This window comes from Sceloporus occidentalis, unplaced genomic scaffold (genome assembly GCF_023333645.1).
Source record: "Sceloporus occidentalis isolate IW3139 unplaced genomic scaffold, rSceOcc1.0.p SCAF_3, whole genome shotgun sequence".
In the NCBI taxonomy this organism is placed as follows: Eukaryota; Metazoa; Chordata; class Lepidosauria; order Squamata; family Phrynosomatidae; genus Sceloporus; species Sceloporus occidentalis.
The window spans coordinates 164896173-164923902 of NW_028316983.1; the positions used below are offsets into that span (position 1 = coordinate 164896173).

The window sequence follows — 27730 nt, forward strand, 5'->3', positions numbered from 1 at the left end:
TGTATGTTTTTAATTATCTTCTTTTAAATTGTGAGCTGCTTTGAGTCCCAATTTGGAGGGGAGGAAGTAGGATATAAATAAATATAAGAAATATGATACAATTACTTCTACACAGACATATGCAGAGTTATTCTCTTGGCTGTAGTCTACAGCCTATATATATTGTGAAAGATAAGAAATTTAGATGGAACTTGTTCAGTTTTGCAACGTGCCTCATTTTTAGAAAGCCAATTTTAAAATAAGATTTTTCTTTAATGCCTGGATAGTGGTGGTGGTGTGTGTGTTATTTTCATCAGCAGAACATATTGATGTGCAGTTCTATATGGTATTAGCTGAGCACCTTATTTATCAGCTAGAACCTATAGAGAATATATAGTTTGAATTAAGTTATTAAGGTATCTTTTTCTATCTTATTAAAGTGAGAGTTTAATTTAAAGTCTGCAAGGAAGAAAGATAAAAATACACACTTTCTTAAAAGTATGTAATTGAAAACTAACATTGTGCAGAGTAGACATGTTGCTATGTTTAATTGCCACAGTGATAAAGATTCTCTCTCTTCCTCTATATAACCTAATGATCCAGCCAAAGAAAATTAATTTTACATCTCACTGATTTTGGGTGATTTTTTTTAAAGACAGTTTAATTCTCTTCCCACTTGAAATATGTAAGACATTAAAAGTGTTTAAACATGGCTGGATCCTGCCAACAGTTATTGGCCTTTTGGTGTGACAGAGTAAATTAATGGCAATCTACTATGTGGTCACAAAGTACAGGGTTTGTTTTCCTTAATAATTTTCTCCTTTTAAAAATAATTCAGTGTAATTGTTTATGGAAAAATCTACAATTTCCCTGTACAGTCAGTGATACATTATGCAGGATTCATAATTAAACTATAGCACCACGATAAATAAAACAAAAAGCTGTCTTCGATCAAATTGCTATTTATGTCTTAGTTTTGTTGTACTTATTCAGTTGGGTTCCCCTTCTCCATAAAGCAAGGAATTGAACCAATCTGTTTTATGTAGCAGAGGTGCTCTTGCTATATATTGCCATAGATGGCAGTCATGAAAAATCATTTGCTGATATTTTATCATTCAGAATTTTGCTATAGTAGTAAAACTTATTTTATGTTTTACTAATGACAGTGTGCAGTTTTGATTATGGATTCATAATAGTTGGATAATATTACAAATATTATAAATAAAGGTTAATAATAATAATTCCCCAGATTTATAATGTGAATTTGCATAGCTGAACCAGGAGTCACCCTGGATCTGAGCTGCAAAAACCTCCATGTGATAAACACCATTATCCCACTTCATTAACAAAGAAAACCCTTCCATTATACTTGAATATATTAGATTTCTGTTTAGATATAAATGAGCTTTAAGCATATTTAGATTGACTTCAGTTAATGTTGACTCTTGAAACTGAACTGAAAGGACCTCAAATGACTGTTATACTGACTATGATAACTGAATATCCCATTGACTATATTGTTTTTATTTACTTTCATAATTGAGTGTAGCGCATTTAGTAGTTTGTTTCAAAATTTCAGTGACAAACCACAATGTCAGCCTTTTTAAAATATGTATTCTAGAGCTATAGGGGCACAAAAATGTAAAATGGGAAAATGTAAAGTAGCCCATGAGCCACACCTTGCCTGTATTACATAAAGACATTTTAATTTGTCTATCGTATATACTCGACTATAAGTCAAGAAATTTATGCCCCAAAATGGACTCCAAAATCATAGGTAGACTTAGGTGCTTTATAGAGCGCCCAAAAAGGGCACTCTGGCAGCGCCCGTGTTTGCTGTGCGAGGGAGCTGCAGCAGATAAACCGCGCGGCTCCCCCACGCAGCAAAAAGAACCCGCAAAAAGTGGGTTCTTCTTGCGGCGCAGCTGTGACGCCACAAGGCGCCAATGGCGCCACGACGTGCGGACACTAAGCGTCCATCATGTCAAAATGGCAGCGCCCATGTGTATAGGACGCCACCATTTTTACGCCCTCAGTACATACTAGGGGTGAGGCCTGATTGGACGCTGCATCCTCAGCCAACCCCAGTACGTATTGGGGGCAGAGTAAAGGCCCATCTGTAACGGGCCATATATACAGGGCAATAAGTTAATACTGCTTATAAAGTTCCTAAAGGAAGTGCCCACCTTTATCCTATCACAGAGCTAACAAACAGCTGCTGAGGCAAGGGACAGAGAGAGAGAGTATGCCCAAGCTTGTACCTTGTTTTGCAAGCCATGAGCCTTGGAAATCCTGCGAATGAAGGGAAGAAAGAGAGAGAGGTCTGTATACCCTTTTGCAAGCCATGAACCTTGGAAATCCTGGGGGTACAGGGCAGAGAGAGAGGTTTCTACCCCGTTTTGCAAGCCATGAGCCTTGGAAGTCCTGGGGATGAAGGGCAGAGAGAGAAAGGGGTTTTTACCCCGTTTTGCAAGCCATGAGCCTTGGAGATGCTTTTGGTAAAGGGAAGAGAGAGAGAGAGTATGCGTGCTGAAGTTTATTTCCCCATTTTCCATGTCGAGACCTTGGGAGAGGCCCAGAGAGGTAGATATAAGGAGGGAAGTGGTGCCTTGTTTCCCCCTTTACATCTTTTGTAACACGCCCCAGTGTTTGACCCTTGACTTATCCATTGGTCTTATCAAAATCCATGATTTTGGCCCCAAAATCTGCCCTTGACTTATACATGAGATTGACTTATACACGAGTATATACAGTAGTGTTATTTTACTTACCTTGGTATGTATTTTATTTATGGTGTAAATATGGTCTTACTTGTTCTTGTTGTGAGGTTTTTTACAGGGTGTAACATAGTTCTCTGCTTATGTTCCATTTTATATTTTAATTCCCATCTGATCTGGGGAAAGGTGTTTGAGATTAAGTTAGTGGGGAACAGGCACCAATCCAACCAGGAAAGGGACGGGGAGCCAGTTAAACAGATGGGGAGTTGGGCACTTGCTCCTGTTTCCCACCTCCCATCCCTTTTACTGGCTTCCTCTTGAAGGGGGAGTTACTTGCTGTTTTTCCACATTTGCGGAGATCGCATGCCCCTAGCCCCTGCTAATGTGAAGGGACGGACTGTAAATGGAAACAAGGACATTCTTTCAAACTTTAAAGCACTTCACTGTTCTATCTTGAAGAATTAAAGTTCCTGCCATTCTGTATTAATTATTTTGATTTACTACCAGGACACATTATATGTGAATTATTTAAAAGACTAAGGGCTATTCATCTGTTGTAGTTTGTAAACCTGTTTCGCGGTATGGCATTACTAGAATCTTACTGAACCTATTGGTGGTTTCAGAAACATGCAAGGAGTAGTACGTGCTACTGTCATTTCAGGAATGTACCATTTTATGCTGGGACAGACAGAGAGTTTTGCATATATGAATGCTCCCTCTATGAAAACGACAACTATCTAGATGTAGGTATCATATGATAGAAAAGTTGAGACCGAAGCTCTTCTCTCTGACATACTAGCTTTCCTCGTTGTTTATTGGGGGTGGAACAGTTTGATTGGAAGTGTCTGAACAGGCACTATCATAACAATGTAACTGTAGATGCTCTGTGATGTAGATGCTCAAATTTGTCAAGTAATGTAGCAAGAGCTGTCTAGTCATTTTTTTTCTTACCTCTGTTCTGTAGTACGAAAATTTGCAACTTACCTCACTTTAGAATGAACTGCAGTGGCATCACAATGAAAGATCTTCTCTCAACTGCAGTGCTGCTAGACCAAAATTTAATTTCTCCCTTTTTCACAGGTGAAAAGCAGCGATTGGGTTACGATCGGTCTGGATTTGATGGAGAGGATTCAGATGGGCCAGATGATGATGACAATGACAATGACAATGAAGATGATGATGAAGACAGCCAAGCTGAATCAGTTTTATCTGCCACCCCCTCTGTTTCAGCCAGCCCCCAACACCACCCATCTAGAAGTGTTTCTCAGGAGATCTCAAGTGCTGACGAAGAGATTAGAATTGCAGATTGCTTTGCTGGAGTTCACACAGACTCTATGGATGGCCTGCCGAAAGCACTTCTCACAAAGATGACAGTACTTAGTGCCATGCAGTCAGACTGCAGGAGCTCAGGGCCACCAGTTGCAGCTGTTCCTGGAGAATCAGATGAAGGAAACACACAAGGCACAACCATAGGACCTACCAATTCCTCTGAAACTATTCCGAAGTCTCCATGCCATCCAATGTATGTGGATTATCCAGATACAGAAGAGGCATTAAGGCATTCTGCTACTGTGCCTACTATAACTACTTCAGAAACATCCAAGGTGAGCAGATAACTTTCTTTTGCCTTCAGAATTTATTGTAGGGAAGCAAATAATCTTTGGCATGTTCTTGACATGACCCCTAGATATCCTTGGCTGGAAAAAAATTTCTGAAACATCTACTACTTGAAAATAAGTCACCTTTATGTACTTGAAACTGAATACATACCATGTTGATTAGATTTCTTCATTACATTAGTCTTGGGTCCTCAGCACAATGAAACTAATGGGATATTTTTTTCAATAAATACACTAACATGATCAGTATATGTGTGTGTTCATATGCATGTGTGTATACCAATATACATACATACTTCATTTTATTCAGCTGCTTTTAAATTAATGGAACAAAATTAAACTACGACTTTTAGTCAATTAAAAAAAAATTAGAACTCAAGAAATGTTGAACTGATCATCTTTTTGTTTTCTAAACCCTGCCCCTCCACCCTGGTCTTGTTTAATTCTAGAGCACAACTTCTACAACGAGATTTTCCTCTCCACCTGTGGACCAGAGTACCCAAACTGCAATAGTTGTTCCTACGGTGGCCTCGTCTTTCCCAGAGATCCAAGAGCAGAAACATGAGGAGCATCAACCACAGACCATGAAATCAGCATCTCCCCAGACTCGCTTATTTAGCCACCTACCTTTGCACTCTCAGCAACAAACCAAGACCCCTTACGGGATGGTTCCAGTGGGTGGGATCCATGTGGTACCTGCTGGTTTGGCCACCTACTCTACTTTTCTACCCTTTCAGGCTGGGCCAGTGCAGCTTACTATTCCAGCTGTTAGCGTGATCCACAGAACTACAAGTGCTCTTGGCGATCCAACCTGTGCAGTCTCTGGCACTGGAAATCATCTGGGCGTTGCTGAAGTGAACAGTGTAGTCCCCTGTATCCCAATAGGCCAGATTAATGTGCCAGGCATGCAGAGCCTGGGTGCATCAACCCTGCAGCCTCTTCCATCCCTGAGCATGGAAGCAGTGAACGTCTTAGGCCTGACCAACACCAACATTGCTCCGCAAATACATTCTTCAGGATTAACACTAAATGCTGTAGGGCTACAAGTATTGACTGCTAACCCTTCCTCTCAGAGCAGCGCTAGCCCTCAAGCACACATTCCAGGTCTGCAAATATTAAACATAGCACTGCCGACTCTGATCCCGTCGGTCAACCCTGTGACTGCAGATGGACAAAGTGTTCCAGAGGCACCAGCTTCCAGCAACAAACCCTGCGAAACTTGCCCATATCACGGTCCTGGAAGTATTGCCAGCAATGACTCTGCTCAGATCACCAGTGCTCTGTCTCCTCAGGGAGCACTTGCCAACCAGCGGTACAACATTGAAAACCAATCGGAATCTGCTCCTTTGAGTGAGCACCGACAACGTGAAAGCCCAGGTAAACTGGACACTGAAAAGCCTGACTTGAGTCATACGAAACCAAAGTGCAATATTAATTCTGTTCAGGTTGAACAGGCTTCTGCATCAGAGCCTCCCATGAAGGTGAATTCTAACATTTTATCCAATTCCCCCAGAGATCAGACTATTTCTCTAGATAGACAGATGCAAAGGCGAAAAGGATTGCCTGAAAGGCAGAATACTGTGGAGTTTAGTGATGGCAGCAGTGATGATGAGGACAGACTTGTAATAGCAACCTAGGATTATGGGTTTTACGTTGGGTTGTGTGTGTGTGTGCGTGTGTGTGTGTGTTTTCCGTTTTGTGTGTATGTGTGTGTTTTTTAAGTAACACTTACCAGGTTTCTTTGCAAACCTCCCTTTTACTTAAAGCACATTTTTTTCTGACACAAACTCATTATTAATCTTTGTGCAATCATGAACTCTTGACCAATAATTGTTGTTTCTTGTCAGCTCCGGCCATTTTTTGTACATGTTGTATAGACTATTGTGCCTTTTTTTCCCTTTTTTGGAGTTTTATGTTTAGAAAATTGTACAGATTGTCAAAATTATATCTTATATGTATATTAAAACCAATTAGTTACTTGTGTTTCATAAGCAAAAACAAAATTTACAAAAATTCTATGTTGGATGAAATAAATGATTAAATTATATGTTGCACTGTTAAATGTAAATTTTTATGGCTGTGGGGCGACGTTTGTGTGTACAGACTGAATATGTACAACTCCATATTTATTGTATCCATACTAGTCTTGGGGGAAAGGGTCTGTCCATCTTTCTTGTGTACGACATTAGCTTTACACTTTAAAAAAATCCAGTCTCTGTGTTATTGAAATATTTCAGTAAAATTTTTGTTTACTGACTTTACCACTGTTCAAGTTGTGCCTTCTTCGTGTAAAGGGAGCAAACAAGAAAGAGTTACTTCTCTTCCCTTCCACCCTTCTATTAGTTTCTTAAGTGAACTTCAAAAACTAGTAGCAAACAGTGGTGTAAAACTTTTCCCAGTCTGGTACCTGCCAAATAGATTGGATGTAGCCCCCAGAATCCACCCAACAGCCCAACATATCTGAAGGGCTCCAGATTAGGGAAAAGGCTGGTATAAAGAATATTTCTAGTCATGAATTTTTTTCACTCTTCTTTTCATAGAAGGTAGGTGGTGTTTTGTTTTTAATTTTGACAAGGAACAAATCAACTTTTTCTGCAGGAGGCATAAGCCTCCTAAATTTCTAACAAAAGGATCTACTTTTTACCTATTATAAGTAAACTTCATACTATTTTTATTGAAGCCGGTGTGTCACAAGAAAGCTTCTTTACAACTGTGACAACAAAAACCCTATAGTTCCTGTTAACTTTTTTTTAAAAATGTCATTCAGGCATAAAGTCATGTTTTATTAAATTATTGTATGTCTGAGAAAGGAAAAAATAAGTTTTGTGTATCTGTTTTTATAGAAAAAGAAAAGAAAAAGAATTTGGTTTTTAACAGTAATTGAATATCATGTTGCAATTGCCATTTTTCTTCAGTTACTAATTCTCTCAAACACTCTCTGTAGCTTCCAAAATGGATTTTATATTAGGTGAACTGAACAATCTAGGTTTGAATATATGTAGCTTTCCAATGACTTTATTTCCTTCAATGTACGTCTTTAAAGAACATGTGTATTTCCTGTCTTTTTTTAATCCCAAAAGGCCCAGCAATGTTGGATCTTCACATAGTAGACATGTAGGGTGAGGTAAAGGATTGGTGCACCACATGCTAGCTCTAGTGATTTGCAAGAAAATGGAGATAAAAAGCCATCAGTGTTCAACAACTGGATCAGTGATTCCCAAACTTTGGTCCTCAAGGTATTTTGGACATCAACTCTGAGGAGCCCCAGCCAGCTTGGCCAACAGTCAGGAATTCTGGGCAGTGAAGTCCAAAACATTGAGGACTAAAGTTTGGGAACCACTGAACTGGACTCTTGATGCCAAGTGTGATAGTCTAGTTGGCACTGTGAGTCAGCATAGAAAATCATGCCTAATCTTCACTCACTTTAGAATGATAAGGAATGATGTGGCCCTCCAGATGTTGTGAGACTCCCAACTCACATCAGCACTAACCACAGCAGCCCTGAGAGGATAGGAGCTTTAGTGCAACAACATTTGAAGAACCACTCATTCTGCATCCCTGCCTTACAAGGTGTAATCAAACCCTTAGGTACTGAGAAAATTGAATTACAGTTTCACATATTAAAAAATACCTTTTAGCAAAACTACTACATTGGAAAAAAACATCACATTTTTTAAAAAAATCACATAAACCATATTGATTAACCATGGACAGGAAAACCAGTGAGTTCTGCAGTTCAGTGCCCTGAATTGTATACAGCAAAATAAATTGACTGGAAAAATACAGGGCCCTTTCGCACTGGACAACTATAAAAATGCATGATTCCAATTTAACCACCATGGCAACATCCTATGGAATTTTGGGATGTGCAGTTTAGGGAGGGGTACTTAGAATTCTGAGCCAGGGAGCTCTAGTGCCTCACCAAAACTACAAATGCCAGAATTCCATAGGATATTGCCATGTTAAAACGTAATTAGTGCTATAACTGTGTGGTGTGAAAGACCCTACAAACTGTGTACTAACAGTGCATTAGAAGTGTGCTATTTAAGTGATACTGGTTTTATAAACAATTAACATTTTGAGCCCAGCCTAGAAGTTTAGACTACACTGGTGCCAACTTGATGGAATAGTGGGTGGAAACATTACTCAAGCATAGTGTGAGTTGTCTGCCTGTCATGGTAGTGTGGAATAAACATCCAGATAACATGCTAGATGTTGTACAAAGAGTCATTTGACTCTGTTGCCATTGTTTCTTGTAGCACTGTGTCAGGTTTTCTGTATCATCGGAAAAATTTTTTATCGGCCTGAAAGGAGATTTGAATAGCAAAAAGTGGATAACGACAATTCATTTGAGTGTACCAAATATTATTCTAACCCACAGTGAGACTCCTCTGAAGAGTGTGCTACATTCCTGAAGTTCATTCAGGAAAAGAAAAGCATGGCTTCAGATGAGTTCATTAGCTTTATTTTGTTTGTTGTGCCTCTCGAGGTCAAAGGTTAAACCTTGTTTGTTTTCTTTAATTCACCACTGCTACCTAAGTGTTACATGACAGCTTTACACCAAGATGCTGGTTTTGTCCTAATGTTACAGTTGTCTTGCTTCATGTGCACCAGCTAGTATTTGGGAGGAAATGAGCAAGAAGGTTGTATAGGAACTCTTAGATATTCAGATGCCACTGGACATATTGCTATCCCTGCTCAGCAGTTAGTACTAGGCTGGTGTTAGTGAAGAAGGCACAATACTAGTAGCAGATCATATTTGGACGAACAGGGTCATCAAAGTTTTGTACAAAATTTTAGATACTAATGACCAAGAGTTTTGATATTGTAGTTACAATTGTACTGGAGGACTCTCCCAGTGTTGAAGAAAGATTGAACTGCTAATCGACCCAGCTTCTGTGCATGGAATATGAAGAGGAGTCATCTTGTCCTTCACTTTAGGCAGCAAAATGTCTTGGGACAGCCCTGTAGATACTTACATCAAAATCTGTCCTAAGAGATGAATTTGCTCACTCCTAAATGTGTGTAAGGTTGTAGCCTACAGCATATGCCAATGCTGCACACTAGATTTCTGCTTTATTGTTCAGAAGGAAACATGCAAGAAAGACCCACAAGCTCAAGACATGTTCAGCTTGCATATGTTCCTTGTGAAACATTCCTTTTTGATGTTACAGTGGAAATGGAAAGTCCTCTGCACCTGCTTTTTGATGCTAGTGTTGCCAGGTTTTCAAAATAGCAATATGCAGCAAGTGCAGAGTTAACAATCAGGAGGACGCTATTAACAAGTTTCTGTTACATCTATATACCAAATGAAAGTCCTGGTTGCAGTTAACGTAGCCTTATATATCTGTGTAAAATCGACATATTGTCCACATTCATCAATTACATCGTACACATGTTTCTGTATTTATGAAGACCCATATCTCAAAATGCAAGGTTTGGGGCCTCTTGTTCAGCCTACAAAAAAACTTTCCAAGCCTCAAATTGGGGACATTCCTTATAATAAGGGACATCTACTAGCCCTATAAGGGACAAGCTTTCTGGTCCTGACATAAGAGTCATCCCTTATAATAGAGGAAACCTAGTAACTCTTGTTGACACTTCTAAAATTTAACACCATTATCCCTATCTTCCGTCCTAGTTACACCTTGTGTATCAGGAGGAAGGCAAACTACAGTCTTAGCAGGAGACAAAGCAAACCAATAATCAAATTTTATCTAAATGCCTAATAATTTCGCAGAAGAGGTTTAAGTTGGTGTCCTCGGTTGCATGAAAATCTCTTTTTTATTTTTTTTAATAAAATGTTTATTGAACATACATATATCCATACATAAAAACACAAGACAAACATGGATGCATGCATACATACATTGATATATTTTTTATTTTTCTTTATTAACATTACCACTTTCTTTTAAAAACATACAAAACACACAAAACATTACAACTTTACACATATTACATTACATATATCACACATATAACCTCTTTTCTTGGTCTTTCAACTCAAACATTCTTACACACTAAAATTGACTTCTGTATGTTTGTAATTTCCCAAGTATCTTTAGTTCTAATGCAATTAATTACGTTCCTCATTTATTTCATTTACCTCATCATATAACAGTTTCAACTTAGGGCCTTTCTTGCATTGTTTCACAAGATTTTCGTAACTTAACAGTTTTCTAAATTAAAGTAAACAAAAAACAATCTCTGACTGTATTTTGTTTTCATTAAATTTTCTTATCCTTATAACTACTAAATTTTATATTTCAAGATAATTTTTCAGTAATACCGGCACTCATTCCAGTATATATTGTATTGTTTAGTAGAAATAAAAACAATCAGAATACCATTTAAATTTACAAAAAGGTTATAGCATAAAACAAGTTATAATGCTATTTTCCTTTTGTTCTTTAAATTAAATTGTATTTTATTCATCCTTATTATAGCATACAACATTATTCCAGTCCTTTATAATTTTACCTGTGTTTCGTGTAGAATTCTAGTCTGTTTATCAGATTCAATTGCGTCGAGTAGTTTTTTCATCCATTCTTCTATTCCTGGTATCTTTTGTTCTTTCCAAGACTCTGCCAAAGTTATTCTAGCTGTTGCTATTAAATAAAACAACACTCTGCCATAAATTTTCTCCAATTCTTTCTGTATGGATAAAAAAAATCTGTGGATGCAGAGGGCTGACTGTTTGTGAACTGACAGCACAAGGTAAGCTTGTCTACTAGACATGATTGTAGAAGAAGCTAATCCCAGGGGCAACCATACATTTACCTAGCAATGCAGCTCGCTGCCTTGGCCTTCCATATCTATTTTATGCTTTTATGTGGCTCAAATATCAAAATGAAAGCTTGTCTGGAACAAAACATAGATTTAATCAAAGCTCTTATAGCTTTGCCTTGAAGGCTGAATGTGTCTGTCTTCCTCTGAAATGTTGACATAATGAGGTTTGAACTCCGCAATCAATATGACCAGTTCTACGTGTCTGTGAACCTTTATCTTTGCTTATGTAATTAAATTTTTATCTTTTGGGTGAAAAAAAAATGACCCTGAAGATAGTTATATGCCCTTCTGCTTGACCAAGATAACGCTTATTCAAAAATAAATCAGGCAAATGTCCATTTCAAAATCAAGAACATAGTGAATATTAAAAATGCTTTTAACTCTGTGGAGCCAGTTTCGCCAATGTTTATTTTATATGTTATGTGTTTTAAATTTTGTAAACACCCCTGGGAATTTTGACTGAGGGGTGGAATAATATATATATACATGGATTTTTAGCAGGAAATTAAGATATATGGGGATCTAAATCATGGGTAGGCACAAGATAGTTTGGCCTCAATCCTCATAGATTTCTGAGCAACATGGTCCAAGGTCAGCAATCATGGGAGCCAAAGTCCAAAATCTGCAGACCTACCTTCCTCCTATTCTGGCTCTAAATCATGCAGCAATATTTCACTGTCAATGCCAATAAATGTTCTAGCATCAAATTTCTTTTACGGGTTGAACAAAATCAGAGTTTATACTCGGCAATATACTACATGTATGTACTGTAGCCTATAAACCATGAAACTAGTGAAATCTGTGGCATTAATTTTTGCAGTGTTAAGTAATTCTTGTGTACATGGACACCCCCCCCCCCCAATAAGGGGGAAGCCATGTATACTCATGCATGCAGCACAGTGTACGCGCCACGGGCATGAGCACCGTTCATTAAATTGTAGCACGGCTTCAGTGTATGCTGAAAGCCATGGGAGGGGAGCCCACGCATGGCGCAGGCTGACTGTAGTTATTGAACAGGTCTATACAACTTTTCTCTATATAATACACCCAAGGTCACTAACAACAGTGCTTATATTAAAAAAATAACTATTTGGTATAGAAAACATACAATACAATCCCTACATATGAAACAGAAATACAGAATGGGGGCAATATGTCATCAGTCCACCAACCACCAGCAACTGTTAAGACAGGAAGGACTTGCAAAGAGATATTTACTTACAATTAGGAAGAAGAAAGTGTTTGAAGTATTTTCTCCCCAATAATTCCTCAGTTGCACCCCACAGGAAGCAACCAACCAGGCACAACCTGGACATAGGAAACTTTCTCTCTATATATAAATTTCACCCCTCAGTCAAAATTCCCAGGGGTCAGTATGGCATTGCCGTATCGATGAACAGAAATTGATATTTCACCAGTGTTTCCTTCATTGTCTGCTCTCCCTGATTGCATCTGCAGATCACAAATACCAATAAACAGGGAGCGTAAGCGGTGCATCAATCTTACTAGAAATGATTGCTTACCCCAAAGTTGTCCACGATGGGCCTGCAAACTGTCCTGATCTATTTGTCATCTAAGGAATCCAACATAACCTCCTTGCCAGCAAGCATTCATTAAATCTTCAGCAATTAAAGGAATGCCACAGTAGCAACTCTTATGAAAAATTATTCTTTTTAATAGGCTCCTCTGCAGGACTCACTCTCAGACTGACTGCTCCTTTGAGACCAAACTTTCCCTCCAAAAATATTGAATTGCAGAGCAGTGTGTGCAAACATTTGGGATTCAATTTTATTTTTAAAATTCTTGCAAAACACAAAGGATGTTTGTTTATTCAAACTAGAGTAGACTCACTGAATCAATGAAACATACATAAATGTACTTACCAAGGGTTCATTGATTTAATAGCTCTATAAGTGTAGTTACCAAGCATCCATTGATTTAATGGGTCTGTCTAGCTGAATGAAACAACTGGATTTAGGCTGAAGCCTCCAGAGGTATCTGAGCCAGAAACAATGATGGGATTTAAACCTGGAAATTTAGTTTCATAGGCTCTTGGGTGCTAGTCTTTCTTTCCCTGCTAGAGACAGTAAAACCTATTGATATGACTGTGTAACTGCTTTTTGTTGTTGTTTCCTGTGACACTATTTAGATTTTAGAAAGTAATTTCAACTGTTAGTAGTACATGTTGAGTCTCCCTTATCCGGAATTCGAAAATCCAAAATATTTCAAAATCCAAAAACCTCCACATGGGTGGCTGAGATCGTGGCATCTTTGCGTTCTAATGGTTCAGTTTTCACACATTTTGTTTCATGTGAAAATTTATTTTAAAATATTGTATAAAATTACCTTCAGGCTATGTGTACAAAGTATATGAAGCATAAGTGAATTTTGTGTTTAGACTAAATGGAGTTTAATCTCATCTCCAAAGTATCTCAGTATGTACATACAGGTTAATTCTCCCTTATCTGGAATTCTGAAATCTGAAATATTCCAAAGTTGAAATTTTGTCTGCAAGGATGGCTGAGATAATGGCTTATTTGTCTTTTGCTGGTTCTGTATACACAAGCTTTGTTTCATGCACAAAATTATTTAAAAATATTGCATATAAAATTACATTCAGGCCATTTTTTGTAAAGTGTATACAAAACAAATGAATTCCATATATAGACTTGGGTCTCCTCTCCAAGATAGCTCATTATGTATATACAAAAAAGCAAAAATCTGAAAATCTCCAAAATCCAAAACACTTCTGGGCCCAGGCATTTTGGATAAGGGAAACTCAGCCTGTAGTTGGTATCTCCCACACTATGTTGTCCAGCAGTTAATGACTATTGATTGATTGATTGATTGATTGATTGATTGATTGATTGACTATGTCAGACTTCAGGCAATACATTGTTCCTGCAGACTGAGTAAGGGAGGCAGAGACCTCTGCCTTCTTCAGTGCTTTTCCTTAGTTTTGCCTTTGGCCCTTCCACATTCTGGGCTAAACCTACTAAATTCTTTCTTTTCTCTTTTTTTAAGATGCAGGTGTGACTCTGGAGCTCATGTGTTGGTATCAAGATTGGTTCAAGGATATAACATGTTCTTTATTGTTGCCATTGTTGCTTACATTTATATCCTTCCCTTTCCTGCAAAGAAAGGCCACCAGCACATTCTCTGTAAGCATGATTTACCTTACAGGCTCACTCTGCCTCTGAACCTTACAGGGCCACTCTGGGATGGAAATCACCTTGAGTTCACTACATAATAAAGAATATCCAAAAGAGCTTTTCTCATGGATAGACTCTGATCTCATTTACTTTCACTACTACATCACTTGACCTCATGGCCAATTTTGAAATCTATGTATGTTTGTTTTTGAATCATTCCAAGAACACAGCCAAGTCTCAAAAAGTTGTCCATGGAGCCATCTTGGTTCAGAGGCAGAATTTCTTATAGTAGAATTCACAATGCATAAGCAAAGACAAGGTGAGTTCAAAGCTCCAGTGCTTTTACAGTATAAATGGCTTGGGTCCAAAATATCCATCCCACACACTCAGGTCCTCTGGGAGAAATCTGCTACGACCAATAAAAAACAGGTTATCTACAACTGCCCAGAGGACCTTTTCGGCTATCACTCCCATACTATGGAATGGCTTGCCAGATGAGATCCATCTTATAACCACTCTTTAAAAGCTGTTAAGATGGTTCTCTTCCGGCAGGCCTTTCCTGGATAGACACCCAGCCACCAAAGAGAGAAAGTAATGGATCGATCCCATTTGCTGTTTGCTTGTCTATTGTTGTTTGTTTTTATCTATTGTTGAAATTGTTATTTATCTTTTAAAATGTTTTAAAGTGTAAAATGTTTCATTCTATTTTAAGGGAGGGAGGGTTGGGGATATGATTTGTATGATTTTTAATGTTGTAAGTCACCCCAATTGCCTGAGTGCAGATGGGGTGGGATATTATTATTATTAGTATTATTATTATTACCTTTCCCAACAATTTGGTGAATGTAAAATTAGCAGGTATTGGCTGTTAGAGCACAAAGATGAAACATTACTTACCCACTGAGCAGTGGCATCCCTAGGGTTGGTGTCACCCAATTTAGTAACTCAAGGTATCACTCCCCTATTGACTTCCTCCCATTTCACACCATACAGAATCCTTAGCAATGCTTTTCTGCACCAATATTACTCATAAATTGTAATTCCCATATAGCACTGAGTATAATGCTAATAGTTGTGACATAAACAACTAGCAAAATTAAAATTATACCTTCAGATTACAATACCATATGCATTACGTATGCATAATGAAGATTTGGTTAAAATTGCATGTTTTTAAAGAAAATTTTAAAAGTTTTTTTAAATTTCAAACAAAATGAAAAAATTAGCCTCATGGACAGATTGTTTAGATTAAAATTTGAAATTTTAATTTAAAAAAATTCTGGGGCACCTCCTTTCTCCTCCCACTGAGCTTCACCCCACTTCCACTATCTTTTAAAGCAGGGGTAGGCAACCTGCGGCCCGCGGGCCGGATGTGACCCGGCAAGGCCTTGGGACCGGCCCCAGCCCGGTCCTGCCACCGATTGGGGCCTTTGGGGGGCAATTGTCTATAGAAGCCTTAGAAACATGCATTTATATTAACATTTTTTTAAAAATCAGCAAATTTTTTTGTGTGTCCTCTATTTTTTTAAAAAAGTCTTCCATTTGAAAATTTTGTCCTACATTTGTCCTGGTTTATTTATATATTTAATTTTTTAAAAAAAAATCATTTAATTATTTATTTTTTGGCTTTGGCCCCCCAGTTGTCTGAGGGACAGCAACCCGGCCCCCAGCTCAAAAAGGTTGCCTACCCCTGTTTTAAAGCATTTTGAAGAGAAGCAGATGAATGCCACAGCGCATTTCTGTCAAAAAAGGAGATGTTTGAGAAGTAGTGTTGTCACTCCCCTTAAAGTGTCACCCACTAGTGACGCCACTGCCACTGAGTCTAACCCACATCAGCTTGTCCATACTGTCAGGGACCCTGATCTGTGAGAAGCTATTTTTAAAGCCTGCATGCTTTCTGAGAGAGATGATTTCAGAAAGGGAGTTGTGTTTGGGAAGTGAGAGAGTTAATTGTCCACTCCCTTCATGTTATGACCACATCTGTCCTTGAAAATCTTTCCTCACCCCACATGACAATTAGGTATGGAAAGGGTCTTCTGCAAACTAGGATCCCTGATTGCATGGACAGACCTATGTGGATACCATTTGTACATATTGTTGTTAGCTGCCTTCAAGTCAGCCTCAATTCATGGAGACCCTGTGGATGAAACATCTCCAGGTCTCCCTGTCCTCAACTGCTCTGCTCAGGTCCTGCAGGTTCAGGCCTGTGACCTCCCTGATTGAGTCGTCCTCTCTTTCTACCATCTTTCCTAGCATTATTGTATTTTCTAGTGATCCATGCCTTCTCATGATGTGGCCAAAGTATGACAGCCTCAGTTTAGTCATCTTGGTTTCCAGGGAGAGTTCTGATTCTTGGCTGTCCACAGTATCCTCCGTACTCTTCTCCAGCACCACATCTCAAATGAGTCAATTTATTAATATCAGCTTTCTTCACTGTCCATCTCACACATCAGTACACGGTGATGGGGAATACCATGGTCTGAACAATCCTAATTTTAATGTTCAGTGTTAAATCTTTTCACTTTAAGATCTTACCTAGTTCATGCAAGGTATGAAATATGTGTCCTATTGAGCCCGTTATGTTGTATTATGCTGAGGAAGAGTGCTTGCTAATACTAATAATCCCTTTCAAACTACATGTAGAAATCTGACTACATGTTGCCATTGTTAACACACTGGTAATAAACTTCTCTGTTGAATTTGATCAGACTTGCTACAATTCCCTGTATATTATTCCTGCTTAATATGAGTGAGGGAGCTAAGAGCGCTGAAACACCCAGGGCAAACGTGGCAGCAAATGTCTTTAAATGCATCGAAGTAGAAAAAGCAAACAAAAAGGAAGGGCAGATTATTTCAGAGATTAAAAGGTCAAAGGCCTTTGTTCAGAAAAGCAAACCTCAAATCCATTCAAAGCCTTTACCACAAGATCAACCAAACACCCAAATCTGAGGGCTCAGTCATTCCAGGCCTGCTTGGAAGGGAGTATGGGAGATGTGTAGCTCCAGTACAGAACATTCCTTGCCTGGCAAACATACACTTGTGGTTATTGATTTGCTCTCTGATAAGTCCCTTCAGCACAGAGTGTCCTTCGAGGCCTTGCACAAATTATGTCCTACCTAGCCGTGTGCTACTTAGACCGGTTGCCAATAGCAAAATTGGAAGACTTCTCAAGCCAATGGTAGGACACCATATTTAGACAGATGGGTTATGTTTTAGTTGAATAAGCTGCATACATTGTGCAAGCAGAGGCTAGTGGTGTGTCCATACTGAAAATTAAAACACTTGGTGTTTTAGTGTATGTTCCCCTCTGCTCCCTGAGCCTATGGGAGTGGGACTTGTGTTGCAGATTAAGATTTCTGGATTCCAGCCAGGGCCACCTAGTGTCTGTCAGGTCAGTATGGTGCTAAATCCATGTTGGGTTTTAGTGTGAATTTTAAATTAGCTGTTCAAAGTTCCCATTTGAGGATAGAGTTTAGCCTCATGGACAGATTGTTTAGATTAAAATCTAGGTGAATTCAATGCCCTACTGACATGGAAGCCTGTGGCCACCTGTGATCACAGCCTGACTTTCCCTATTAATCCTTGCTATAAACCAGAAGCCTGTGTAAGATATGGCTTTTCAGTCATGAAACTCACTGTGTAAATCTGACCCACCCACGCTCTTTGCCCCAGCAGCTGGCAAGAGATCTTCTCCCCATATCCCAACCTCCCTTGCTCTGTCCTCTAAGGGAGAGATGAGCAGCCAGCATCTATCCCCACTGCCACCTCCTTTTCCTTATACAGTGGGCCCTTGGTATCCGCTGGCATTTGGTTCCAGGACTCCCTGTGGATACCAAAATCCATGGCTGCTCAAGTCCCATTAAATACAATGGCATAGTAAAATGGTGTCCCTTATAATAAAATGGAAAACCAAGGTTTGCTTATTGAAATTTATATTTTTAAAAAATATTTTCAAACTGTGGATGCTTGAATCCGTGGATAAAAAATCCGTGCATATGGAGAGCTGACTGTACAACGTAACTTACTTAGATTGTCAGCCTGAAAGCAGGGGACAGTCAAATTACTGATTTTTAAGCCACCCTGGGTGACCTTTTGGTTGAGGGACAGAGTATAAACACCATAAATGAATAAAGTTCATATGAAATAAATAAATGAAATAAGACGAGGAGAAAGTTGCTCTTGAGGGTGCAAAAATACAGTTAAGATAGTTTCTTGACTGTATTTTTGCGCCTTCAAGAGCAACTTCCTCCTCATCTTGAGTTGTTTTTGTATTGCAGCCTTCCTGCAAAAAAAAAAAAAGAAAGAAAGAAAGAAAGAAAGAAAGAAAGAAACCAGGGAATACACAACAACCCTATGAGGTAGGTTAGGATGTCAGATAGTGATTTGCTGACAAGTTTCACATCTCGGTAGGGATTTGAACGTGGATCCTAGTTCAGCACTCTTAACTATGATACCACTCTGGTTCTCAAAAAGCACTTTGTGATAAGTAACTATCTCTATTCAAATCTTCTGTTCCATCATATTCCGACGGACTGTCAGAATGAAAACAAAAGCAGGTTCCTATACATTTCATGGTTGTGTAGAAGGAATTTCAGCAAGTTTTGTTTGTTGCCTGTTTGTATGACAAGCAACACCTGATGAAATTTCCTCTTCTACCCATCCATTAAAGGGACAAGAACTCTCTCTAGTTTTCACTCTAGATCATTTTTCACTGATTTATTAACATCTGGAGATGGCCAAAAGCTTTGCAAAGGAATCCTGTGGCAAGTCATACTTTACCAAAGGCTAAGTATTACTCCAGCCCTAGTTTTTCCAGGATGAAAAATTAAGAGCAAAGCACCACCTTGTGGTTGATGCATTTACTAAAGCACGTCTGATGCATTTACTAAAGCAGAGACTTCTTTCTGCTTTAGTAAATGGTTTTACCAGGAGCAGGGGGTTTCCTCCAGCATATGAGGAGTAAAACAGCTTCTGTTGGATTTTTATTTATGTCTCACATCTTTAATGCCCAGGGAAACAGGGGGCAGGGGGACACTGTGACTATCTATCTATCTACTGGAAGGGCTCATAATCTCTTGTCTTCTGCTTCTAAAAGTAGGTGGCCTTTATTTCTAACCACACACCAGTTTTCCCATCTTCTGCATGATACTTGGGGGACGGGGAGAATTGCCAGGCTATATCATTCTCTCATCTGTGGTTTTGCAGGAATGCAGTGGGTACTTGGAGGTGTCATCCAGGAATGTATGTGTGGGAAGAAACATCATCACTAGCAAGCAAACACAATGTTTTATCTGGATTATTATTATTTTTTAAAAGGCTGAGCTGAAATCTTCACAACCATATGGTGCTTGATCAGCATATTAATATGAGATAAACAGGATGTCTGGAGCAAAGAAAAAAACCTTGAAAGTGAATGGTAACAACACTGGGGATTGAGTTGTGTTAACCATCTATTTTGAAGTAATGTCTTCCCTCACTCCCAAGTAGGAATAGAAGATGGGAGTTTAGCATCCTTTTTTTAAAAAAAAATACTTAATCAACATTGTATAGCATATGATGAGAACGAGAAAGAGGGCACTAAAGCTTTCTGGTGTGGGCAAATACCACAAATTTGTGAATTAGGCTTCCTGCATTTGACCAGAAGGCCAAGCTTCTCAAATCCTTGTAATTCCATAGTGCCACAGCCTTCAGGTTGTCAGTTTGAATAATCTTTATTTGTAAGGATGCTCACCATCTGATAGCTAGACTGGACATCCCCAAATGCAAATTTCAGTGTTGCTGCTACTTACCAACCTTTAAAAAAAAGCCTCACACCCTTAAAAGCAAACTGCTGTAATTAGCTGTCAAACCCACAGATGTTTGATGTTTTAAGAGTACTCATTTGGGGGGCAGTAACAAAGCACTGGGGCAGAGGAACCCACTTCAAAGCTCTGCTAATCCTCATGGAGGTGATGCACAGGGACAATAGGAGAGAGGCGTTTCACTGGATGGAGGCCTTAGTGATGAAGAGGCCTCATCTCTGACACCTTCTCTGAGCAATAGGACTTCTAATTATGTTAATAAAAATCTCCACCGACCTGAAGGAGAAGAAAAATGAGGGAGGGATTAAAAATTCATACATATTATTTGAAGGCTTTTGAGGCAAGATCGCCAAAGAGAGCAATTGAGAGAGAGAGATTCTTTAATTTAAAATAAATCAGGGTATCTATATATTCAGGATACCCAGATTTCTTTTTAATTAAAGAACTTCTATGCAAACCCAGTCGGTGACCTTGGGCAAGTCACACTCTCTCAGCCTCACAAGATGCCTATAGCAAACTCTCTCTGAAGAAACGTGCCATGAAAACCCCAAGATGATTTCACCTTAGACATAAGCTTGAAATGATTTGAAGGCACACAACCACCAAACAACAACAACAACAACAATTATATATTCAGGATATAGAGATATATTTTGATACAAGATATAGATGTCCTGGATCTATCTATATGCAGAGACAAAGAGAGTTGTGAAGCTTTAAAAATCAAGCTGTAGTAAATCAGAGGGAGTTTTTAAATCTCAAAGGCATCCCAAAAGAGAAGCCGGTTGACATAGTTTTAGACTATGTACTGTATAGGCTGAGTGCTTGTTACATTTTCTTCCAAGGAATTCAGAGTAGCATACACGGTTCCATATTCTTTCTCTCCTCACAACAACCTTACGATGTCAGTTAGTCAGAAAGTACTGAAACTACTCTGGCCCTCTGTGAAGCATACAGCACACAGCAGGCATACACACTGTGACACATGCATTGCTTATTGCTCAATGCACACAAATGAATACCTATGAAAATAATGGGCAAATTATTGTAGCTGTGTTTTGAGCCCTATGCTGGGGAAACTGTGAAATATAAATTAAATAAGTAAATATTACACACACCACCAATGGGTTATTGGCTGATAGGAGCTGTCATCTAAAACTTTGTGTAAAAATATTACACAGACACACCAGTGGGATATTAGCTGATGTCAGCTGTGATCTAAAACTCTGTAGTTTGCTGGCCTGGGGAAGATAGTACCAGGGAGCATCTGTTCAGAAACATATATTTGTTAGTCTGGAATAACAGTATGCAAAGAGATCTTGTGGTCAGGGCTGCTTCCAGGGAGATGAGGACCACACCAGGTGATACCTAAGATGGGGGTATCTGCCTTCCAATGTAGAGTGGACTGCTGTGCCTCTCTGCAGATAGACCAGGACTCTGAGAAACTGAAGGTTATGGGAAGGACCCAGTCCACCCACTCAGAGGAGACAAGGACACCAGCCGGGACACTGTTGGCATGCCAGTATGAATTCCTGTAGGCCTCTCCTGTCCCTTTGGGGCTTATGAACATCCCATGACACAGACAGTCCCTTCAGGTACCCTAGTCCACTAATCACTGGCAACAAATGGACTGGAGTCTTTCTGTTCTGTAGCAGTCCAGTCTTTTCCTGAGAGATCATTGGCCTGGCATCCCTAAGCCTAGGGGTGATAGTGTGACTTACTGCACTGGGCTGCCACTGTTTGTAGCACCTTTGGGACTAACTGTGCAATAGAAATTGTAGCATAAGCATTCATAGAATTGGTCTGCTTCCTCAGATGCAGGGGACCCTATAGCCCTCCTGATGTATATGAGTCCAGTTCCTATTAAGCCCAACCAGCAGAATGTTGATGGATGATTTGAACAGAAGTTCAAAAACAAGAGGAGGGCCACATGTTCCTCATCCTTGATTAGTTCTATAAAACTAGCAAAGTGCACCTTGTTTTTACAAGTATGGGATCTGTGTGAAGGGATGAGCAATGTGTTCCTAAATGTATGTGCACTGCTTCTCTGAAGGCCACATCTCAGTACTGGTAAGTACTTTCACTACTTTTTGCCTAATTGACTTTGTAGGGTCTGTAAGGAGGAAAAGAGCAGGGAGCCCTATATGCTATCTTGGATTCCTTGCATGTGGGGAGTAACAGAGAAAAATAATAATAAAGTAGAACTTGGGAGCAGTATTTCCTGTAGAGGAGAGGTGGTGAACCTATGACCCTGCTGAGAATGTTGGACTTCAACTCCTATGAGACCTAGCTAATATGACCAGTGGCCAGGGATTCTGGAAGCAGTAGTTTGACAAGAAGCAGCCAGCCACTGGCTCCCTTTTCCTGCTGCAGAAAGAACAATTTTGATTCATCCAATAAATATCAGAAAATTTTGATGGCAAACTTAGGTTGGTAGATTCACTTTTCGTTTGATGAGTTCTTGTATCTTGATCAAAAGCATGACTGGGAGAGCAGCTATCCATAGCATAAATGTGACATTTTGGCTCATTTTTTGATCAAAGCACAAGAGTAAAGAAAATAAGGTGATCATCCTAGCCAAGTAAATTTAACATATAGGTAGCCATCTGGGAGCAGAGAAGATAGCTGCTGTAAAGTGGACATTCAGGGGTAATAAAGAGTGTACACTTTTTAAATATCTTCTGTAGCTGTGTCTTTAACAGCTGCTTGCTGTGTATGAATTAGCAGGTGAAATCTTTCACGGCACGAAGATAAATGTTACTATCAGCTAATTGCTTCCTATCAAGTTGCTAAGAACTTAAGAAGATTCTTGATGAATGAAGTCCAAGCTAAGATCCATGTAGTCCAGGATTCTGTTTATTCCCACAGTGGGTTAGCCAAATACCTCCAGATATCCTTCTAGTAATGCACAGAGCCAATTATCTTATCAAGACACAAAGCCAAGGGCAGTGAGGAAAGCTGGCAACTCTAGTGAGAATGTCTGCTTTTTAACTTAGCTGCATTAAAATTACATTCTATGAAGTTACTTGGTGTAGTGGTTTTCTAGATAAATGGAACAAGATTCTGTAACAAAGGCTAGCAAGTTTAGCTTATTAGTTAAGTGTTATAGGTAGGGTTGCCATAATTGTCCACTTTTACCAGGGACAAAATGTGGAACAAATTCAAGGCCAAACTGTAGGACAACTGCAGGACAAAACTCAGCCCAAAATGTAGGACATTGAAGAAAAATGGTGGACCTTAAATGTCCTACATTTTGAGCTGAGTTTTGTCCTGCAGTTGCCCTACAGTTTGGTCTTGAATTTGTCCTACATTTTGTCCCTGGTAAAAGTGGACAATTATGGCAGCCCTAGTTATAGGTACAAAATTTTTAGTTTGTTTACCAAGTGACAGTGCTAGATCCTAATTGTTGCAACATCCAGTTATATCTGACAAGTAAAATATACAGCTGGACCTCTGTATCCACAGATACTTTATCCTCTGATTCAAGCATCCACTGCTTGAAAATATTAAAAATATATAAATTCCACAAAGCAAACCTTTATTTTGCCATTTTATATAAGGGACACCATTTTATTGTATTTAATGGGACTTAAACATCCATGGACTTTGGTATCCACTGGAGATCCTGGAACCTAAGGGCAGCAGATATGAAGAACCCACTGTACTTTCTCAAGATTTGGCACTTGATCTAAACACTTCAGTACTCTGTAAGGAGCATTAGTAAAATCTAGTCTTCTCCCTGCTCTCACTCAATACATGTGAGTAGATTGTCATGTGGAAAAACTACCTGTGGATCCTTAATGCTAAAAAACGTTTTTTAACAAGTGGTGAGAAAAAGCTTGGCCTGATTAAACCTTGAGCCTAGTTCATGCACTTTCTTTTTGTCCAGCAAATGGAATGAGGGTCTTGACTCCAGAAGTTTCTGCAGTTAGATGTCTTATCAGTATGTACAGGATCTAAGCAGTATACAAAGATTAAAATATGTATTACGGGGTATTATATATACAAAAATTGATCAGTGATACCTTTTTTGGCCAACCAAAATGCACAACTGAAGCTTGTAATAAGTATATTGTGCATTTCAATTGGCCAATAAAGGTATCACTGATGGATGTTTGTTTGTATTTGTTAAATGGCCAACACAGCTACCCCAGCATGTTTGATGTATTATATATGTATATTATATAATTCACATTCTTAGCTCCAGAAAACCCTATGATAGAGTTGACATAAATCAGATATTATTTTGAAGGCACACAACAACAAATTATATAATTATGTGTTGTTGTTGTTTTTATTTTAACTTACATTTATATTTATTTTTATGTAACCCCTGGAGAAAGCCATTGAATTACAATATATATAGGCTGAAATGCATTGGGCTTTCTCAAAAATTAAACCGCCACCCATTGAACACTTGGAGACATGTCTCCCTCTTTTCCTGTGGATTCTATTGGGTGCTCTCCATTTTTTGTCTCTTCTCTTCAAAACTCTTACAGCTGTTACAAAGTATACTGCAGGATTAGGGGATATGTTCAGTGAGATTAAAAGGAAAATCAACCCTATGCCACAACTAGAGAGAAGTGTTGCAAGGGAAAAGAAAGGAAAGAGGAGGCATTTCCTTCTCTCATTCTCCAGGATCACTCCCACCCCCATATAGCTATATTTTGGGGCTAATAGCCAGCCAATTTCTTAAGGGCTATAACTTTATATTGCATAACTAGTGAAAATCAGGGAGGGAGATGTAAGGCAAATTTTCTCTACTCTGGTCCCTGAAATCCTATCCCCATCGCCAAAGTGAATAACTTAGTAACAACATTGCTCCTCCTAACAAGATTTTATTTCCAAAAGACTGGGTCACTCATTATCAAGACAATTTACAGTTTTGTGAAAAGAAAGTTGTATATGCAGATGCCAGAGACCTATTCCTAAATAATTATAATGTTGTGGTTTTACCAACATTCTGGAATGTCTTTACATCTTGAGCTCCAGGGGAAAGGGGTTTCCCCAGCTTTCTAGTTTAGAACATTTTAGAACTTGGCAGACTATACCTGACACGCACAAAGCCAGAAATTATTCTCTGATGTGATAACCTTTGATCAGGTGTGTTCAGAGTGGGCTTGCTTTTGCCTTTAAGGCTGTGACTTGCCCAAGGTCACCCAGTGGGTTTCCATGGCTGAGCAAGGATTTGAACCCTGGTCTCCAGAGTCATAACCCTAAATGTAAACCACTACACCACGTTGTCTCTCAATGAATTACACACAAACCTATTGGCAATCAAGTGTGAAAAGAGAAAAGAAAATTATCTTTCTTTGAAAAATGTCACTTTCTTTTCAGTGCCAGTTTATAAGGGTTAGGGTGCCTTTGGTGTGCTTCCAACTCTAGTAGATTCTTCTAAGCAAAAGATATGGGGTGTACATCTTGGGAATACAATACTTTCACTCTCTCCTTGAACCTGCCACATGGTTTTGGTCTTAGACACCTTACTACTTACTAATAATTTTTAAGGGTTCTTCTTTAAAAAATTTAAGGGTTCTTCTTAAATATCACCTAAATGTGTCCTTTTAAAATAATAAATCCTGTCTCTGTGAGAGAGCATCATGGCTGTCACAAAACTGTTCCACAATCTCCAGAGGGGCTCTGGAACAGTGACAAGCCAAAGAAGTGACTTTTCCAAGCTCTGTTCCACACAGGATTGCCCTTGTATAAGTAGAAATAAAAACACCACTCGATAAAAGGAAAAGAGCCAGGTGTGCCTACTGCAGACTGGGGAAAAGAAATGCATGGAAGTTTATTGCTAGGTGGCAGTGACAATGGAATCTCTTAAAGCAAGATACTGTTGGATAGTACTATAAGAATGAGGAAGTGGACTCTTTCAGGATCAGACAAAAGCTTCATCCAGTTGGTCAGGAGAGAGGAAATTCACAAGGATATAGTAGAGCAAGCGATACCAACTGTAGACCTCCAGATTTTTTTTGGCTCATCAGCTCCTGCAAATATAGCCAATGGTGAGGGATGATGGGAGCTGACATCCAAAATCCCCTGGACAGCATAGTTGCTCACTCCTGTAGAGAGAGGGTAATGTTTTGACTCTCGTATGTGGTTATGAACAGCTATGCTGTTCGGTATATGCTGTTCCCCCCCCCCCCCCTTTTTTAATAGTGTTGCCAGAAGTAACACATTTGATTCCCATGTATCTGTCCAATAATCCTTTTTAAACTATCTCTGTGAGATAGTTATTTTTTATTTTATTTAAGAAATTTATAAAGTTACAAACAGTACAGTTAAACAGAAAAAAGAAATATATGATATAAACAATATCAAAAATCTAAAGAAAAGAAGAAGAAAGATGAAAAAAGAAAGAGAAAAAAGAAAAAATAGAGCTGTGAGATAGTTATTTTTTTAAAATTCTGGCGATGAATTAAGTTTGGTGTGAAGGAGTCTTAATTTTTCTTGGGAACTTGTGGTTATCAAGTGCTGATGAACTCCTGCTTCTATCATCCCCTACCTTTTCCCACACTGGCAAAAACTGATACGAGTTTGAAGTCCAATAACAGCTGGAGGACCACAGATTGATCTCATCCTGTTCTTGTACTAGCTAATTTGTAGGAAGATGTAGTTTCATGAAGGAAGAAATGAGGGGAATCTTGCAACTGTCAACTTTTCTTTGTATGTTTAATGGCAGGCAGTGTATGTTTAATCCAGGACCTCATTAATATATGATCTTATGCACACTTATTTGGGAATAAAGCCCATGGAGCTCTGCTTGGCTTCTGTAAGAACATGCACGAGGCTAGGCTGGAAGACAGAACAGAACCTCCCACCATTCAAAAAGGAAAAACATGTCTCTGTGTGTGTTATGTTGTGTGCCTTCAAGTCATTTCTGACTTATGGCAACTGTAAGGCTACCCTAAAACCAGGGTTCAAATCACTACTCTGGCATGGAAACCCATTAGGTGACCTCAGACAAGTCACACTCTTTCAGCCTCAGAGGACAGCAAACCTCCTCTGAACAAATCTTGCCAAGAAAAGCCCATGATAGGTTTGCATTAGGATTGTCATGAGTTGGAAACAACCAGAAGGCATACAACAATATCAGAATAAAAAACAAAACAAAAAGGTAATAAATTTTATAGAATGTCAGATACAACAGTGATTGAGAGGTAGAAAGTTTGGGTTATGGTTATGGATGAACCAAACCCTGAGGATAACAGAATGGAAGACAAAGACAGGAAAAGGACTATGAAATATTGAGATCTACTAATTGAGACCCAGTGCCTCTGGGAAAAGAAAACAATTGTGGTTCCAGTAGTAATAAGTCTTCTGGAAGCAATTCCAAATGAACTGGGAGAATTTCTGAATGAGATTGCCATAGACAGGCTCACCATAGGACAATTATAAAAGGTATCAGGGCTTGGAACATGCCCCATTATACAGAGATTCTTGGACAGAACATAAGTCACTGGAAAATCTCAACTCCATGCATCTGAGGAAGTAGTCACAAGTCCATGAAAGCTCATGCCACCTACTCCTCTCTTTCATTTAGTTTCAAAGGTGCTACAAGATCCCTTGGCATACTGATTTTCCAGGCCCACACAGCTATGTCTTTGAATTCTGCACTCAGTGATACCTGGTATCAATTTGTATGCAGAAAACATCATACAAAGAGC

At 39.0% G+C, this 27730-nt stretch overlaps 1 protein-coding gene across 3 annotated transcripts in view; it reads left to right on the plus strand.

Annotated features, from left to right (window-relative positions):
- HIVEP1 (HIVEP zinc finger 1) overlaps positions 1-6576 on the plus strand; it is a 107338-nt gene extending 100762 nt beyond the window's left edge. For all 3 annotated transcript variants that reach the window (XM_089516730.1, XM_089516729.1, XM_089516731.1), the window contains 2 exons: positions 3777-4300; positions 4765-6576. In XM_089516730.1, the coding sequence (XP_089372856.1) occupies positions 3777-4300; positions 4765-5952 (1712 nt within the window). In that variant the 3' untranslated portion in view covers positions 5953-6576. The remainder of the gene's footprint in view (positions 1-3776; positions 4301-4764) is intronic.
- The last annotated feature ends 21154 nt before the right edge of the window (positions 6577-27730 follow it).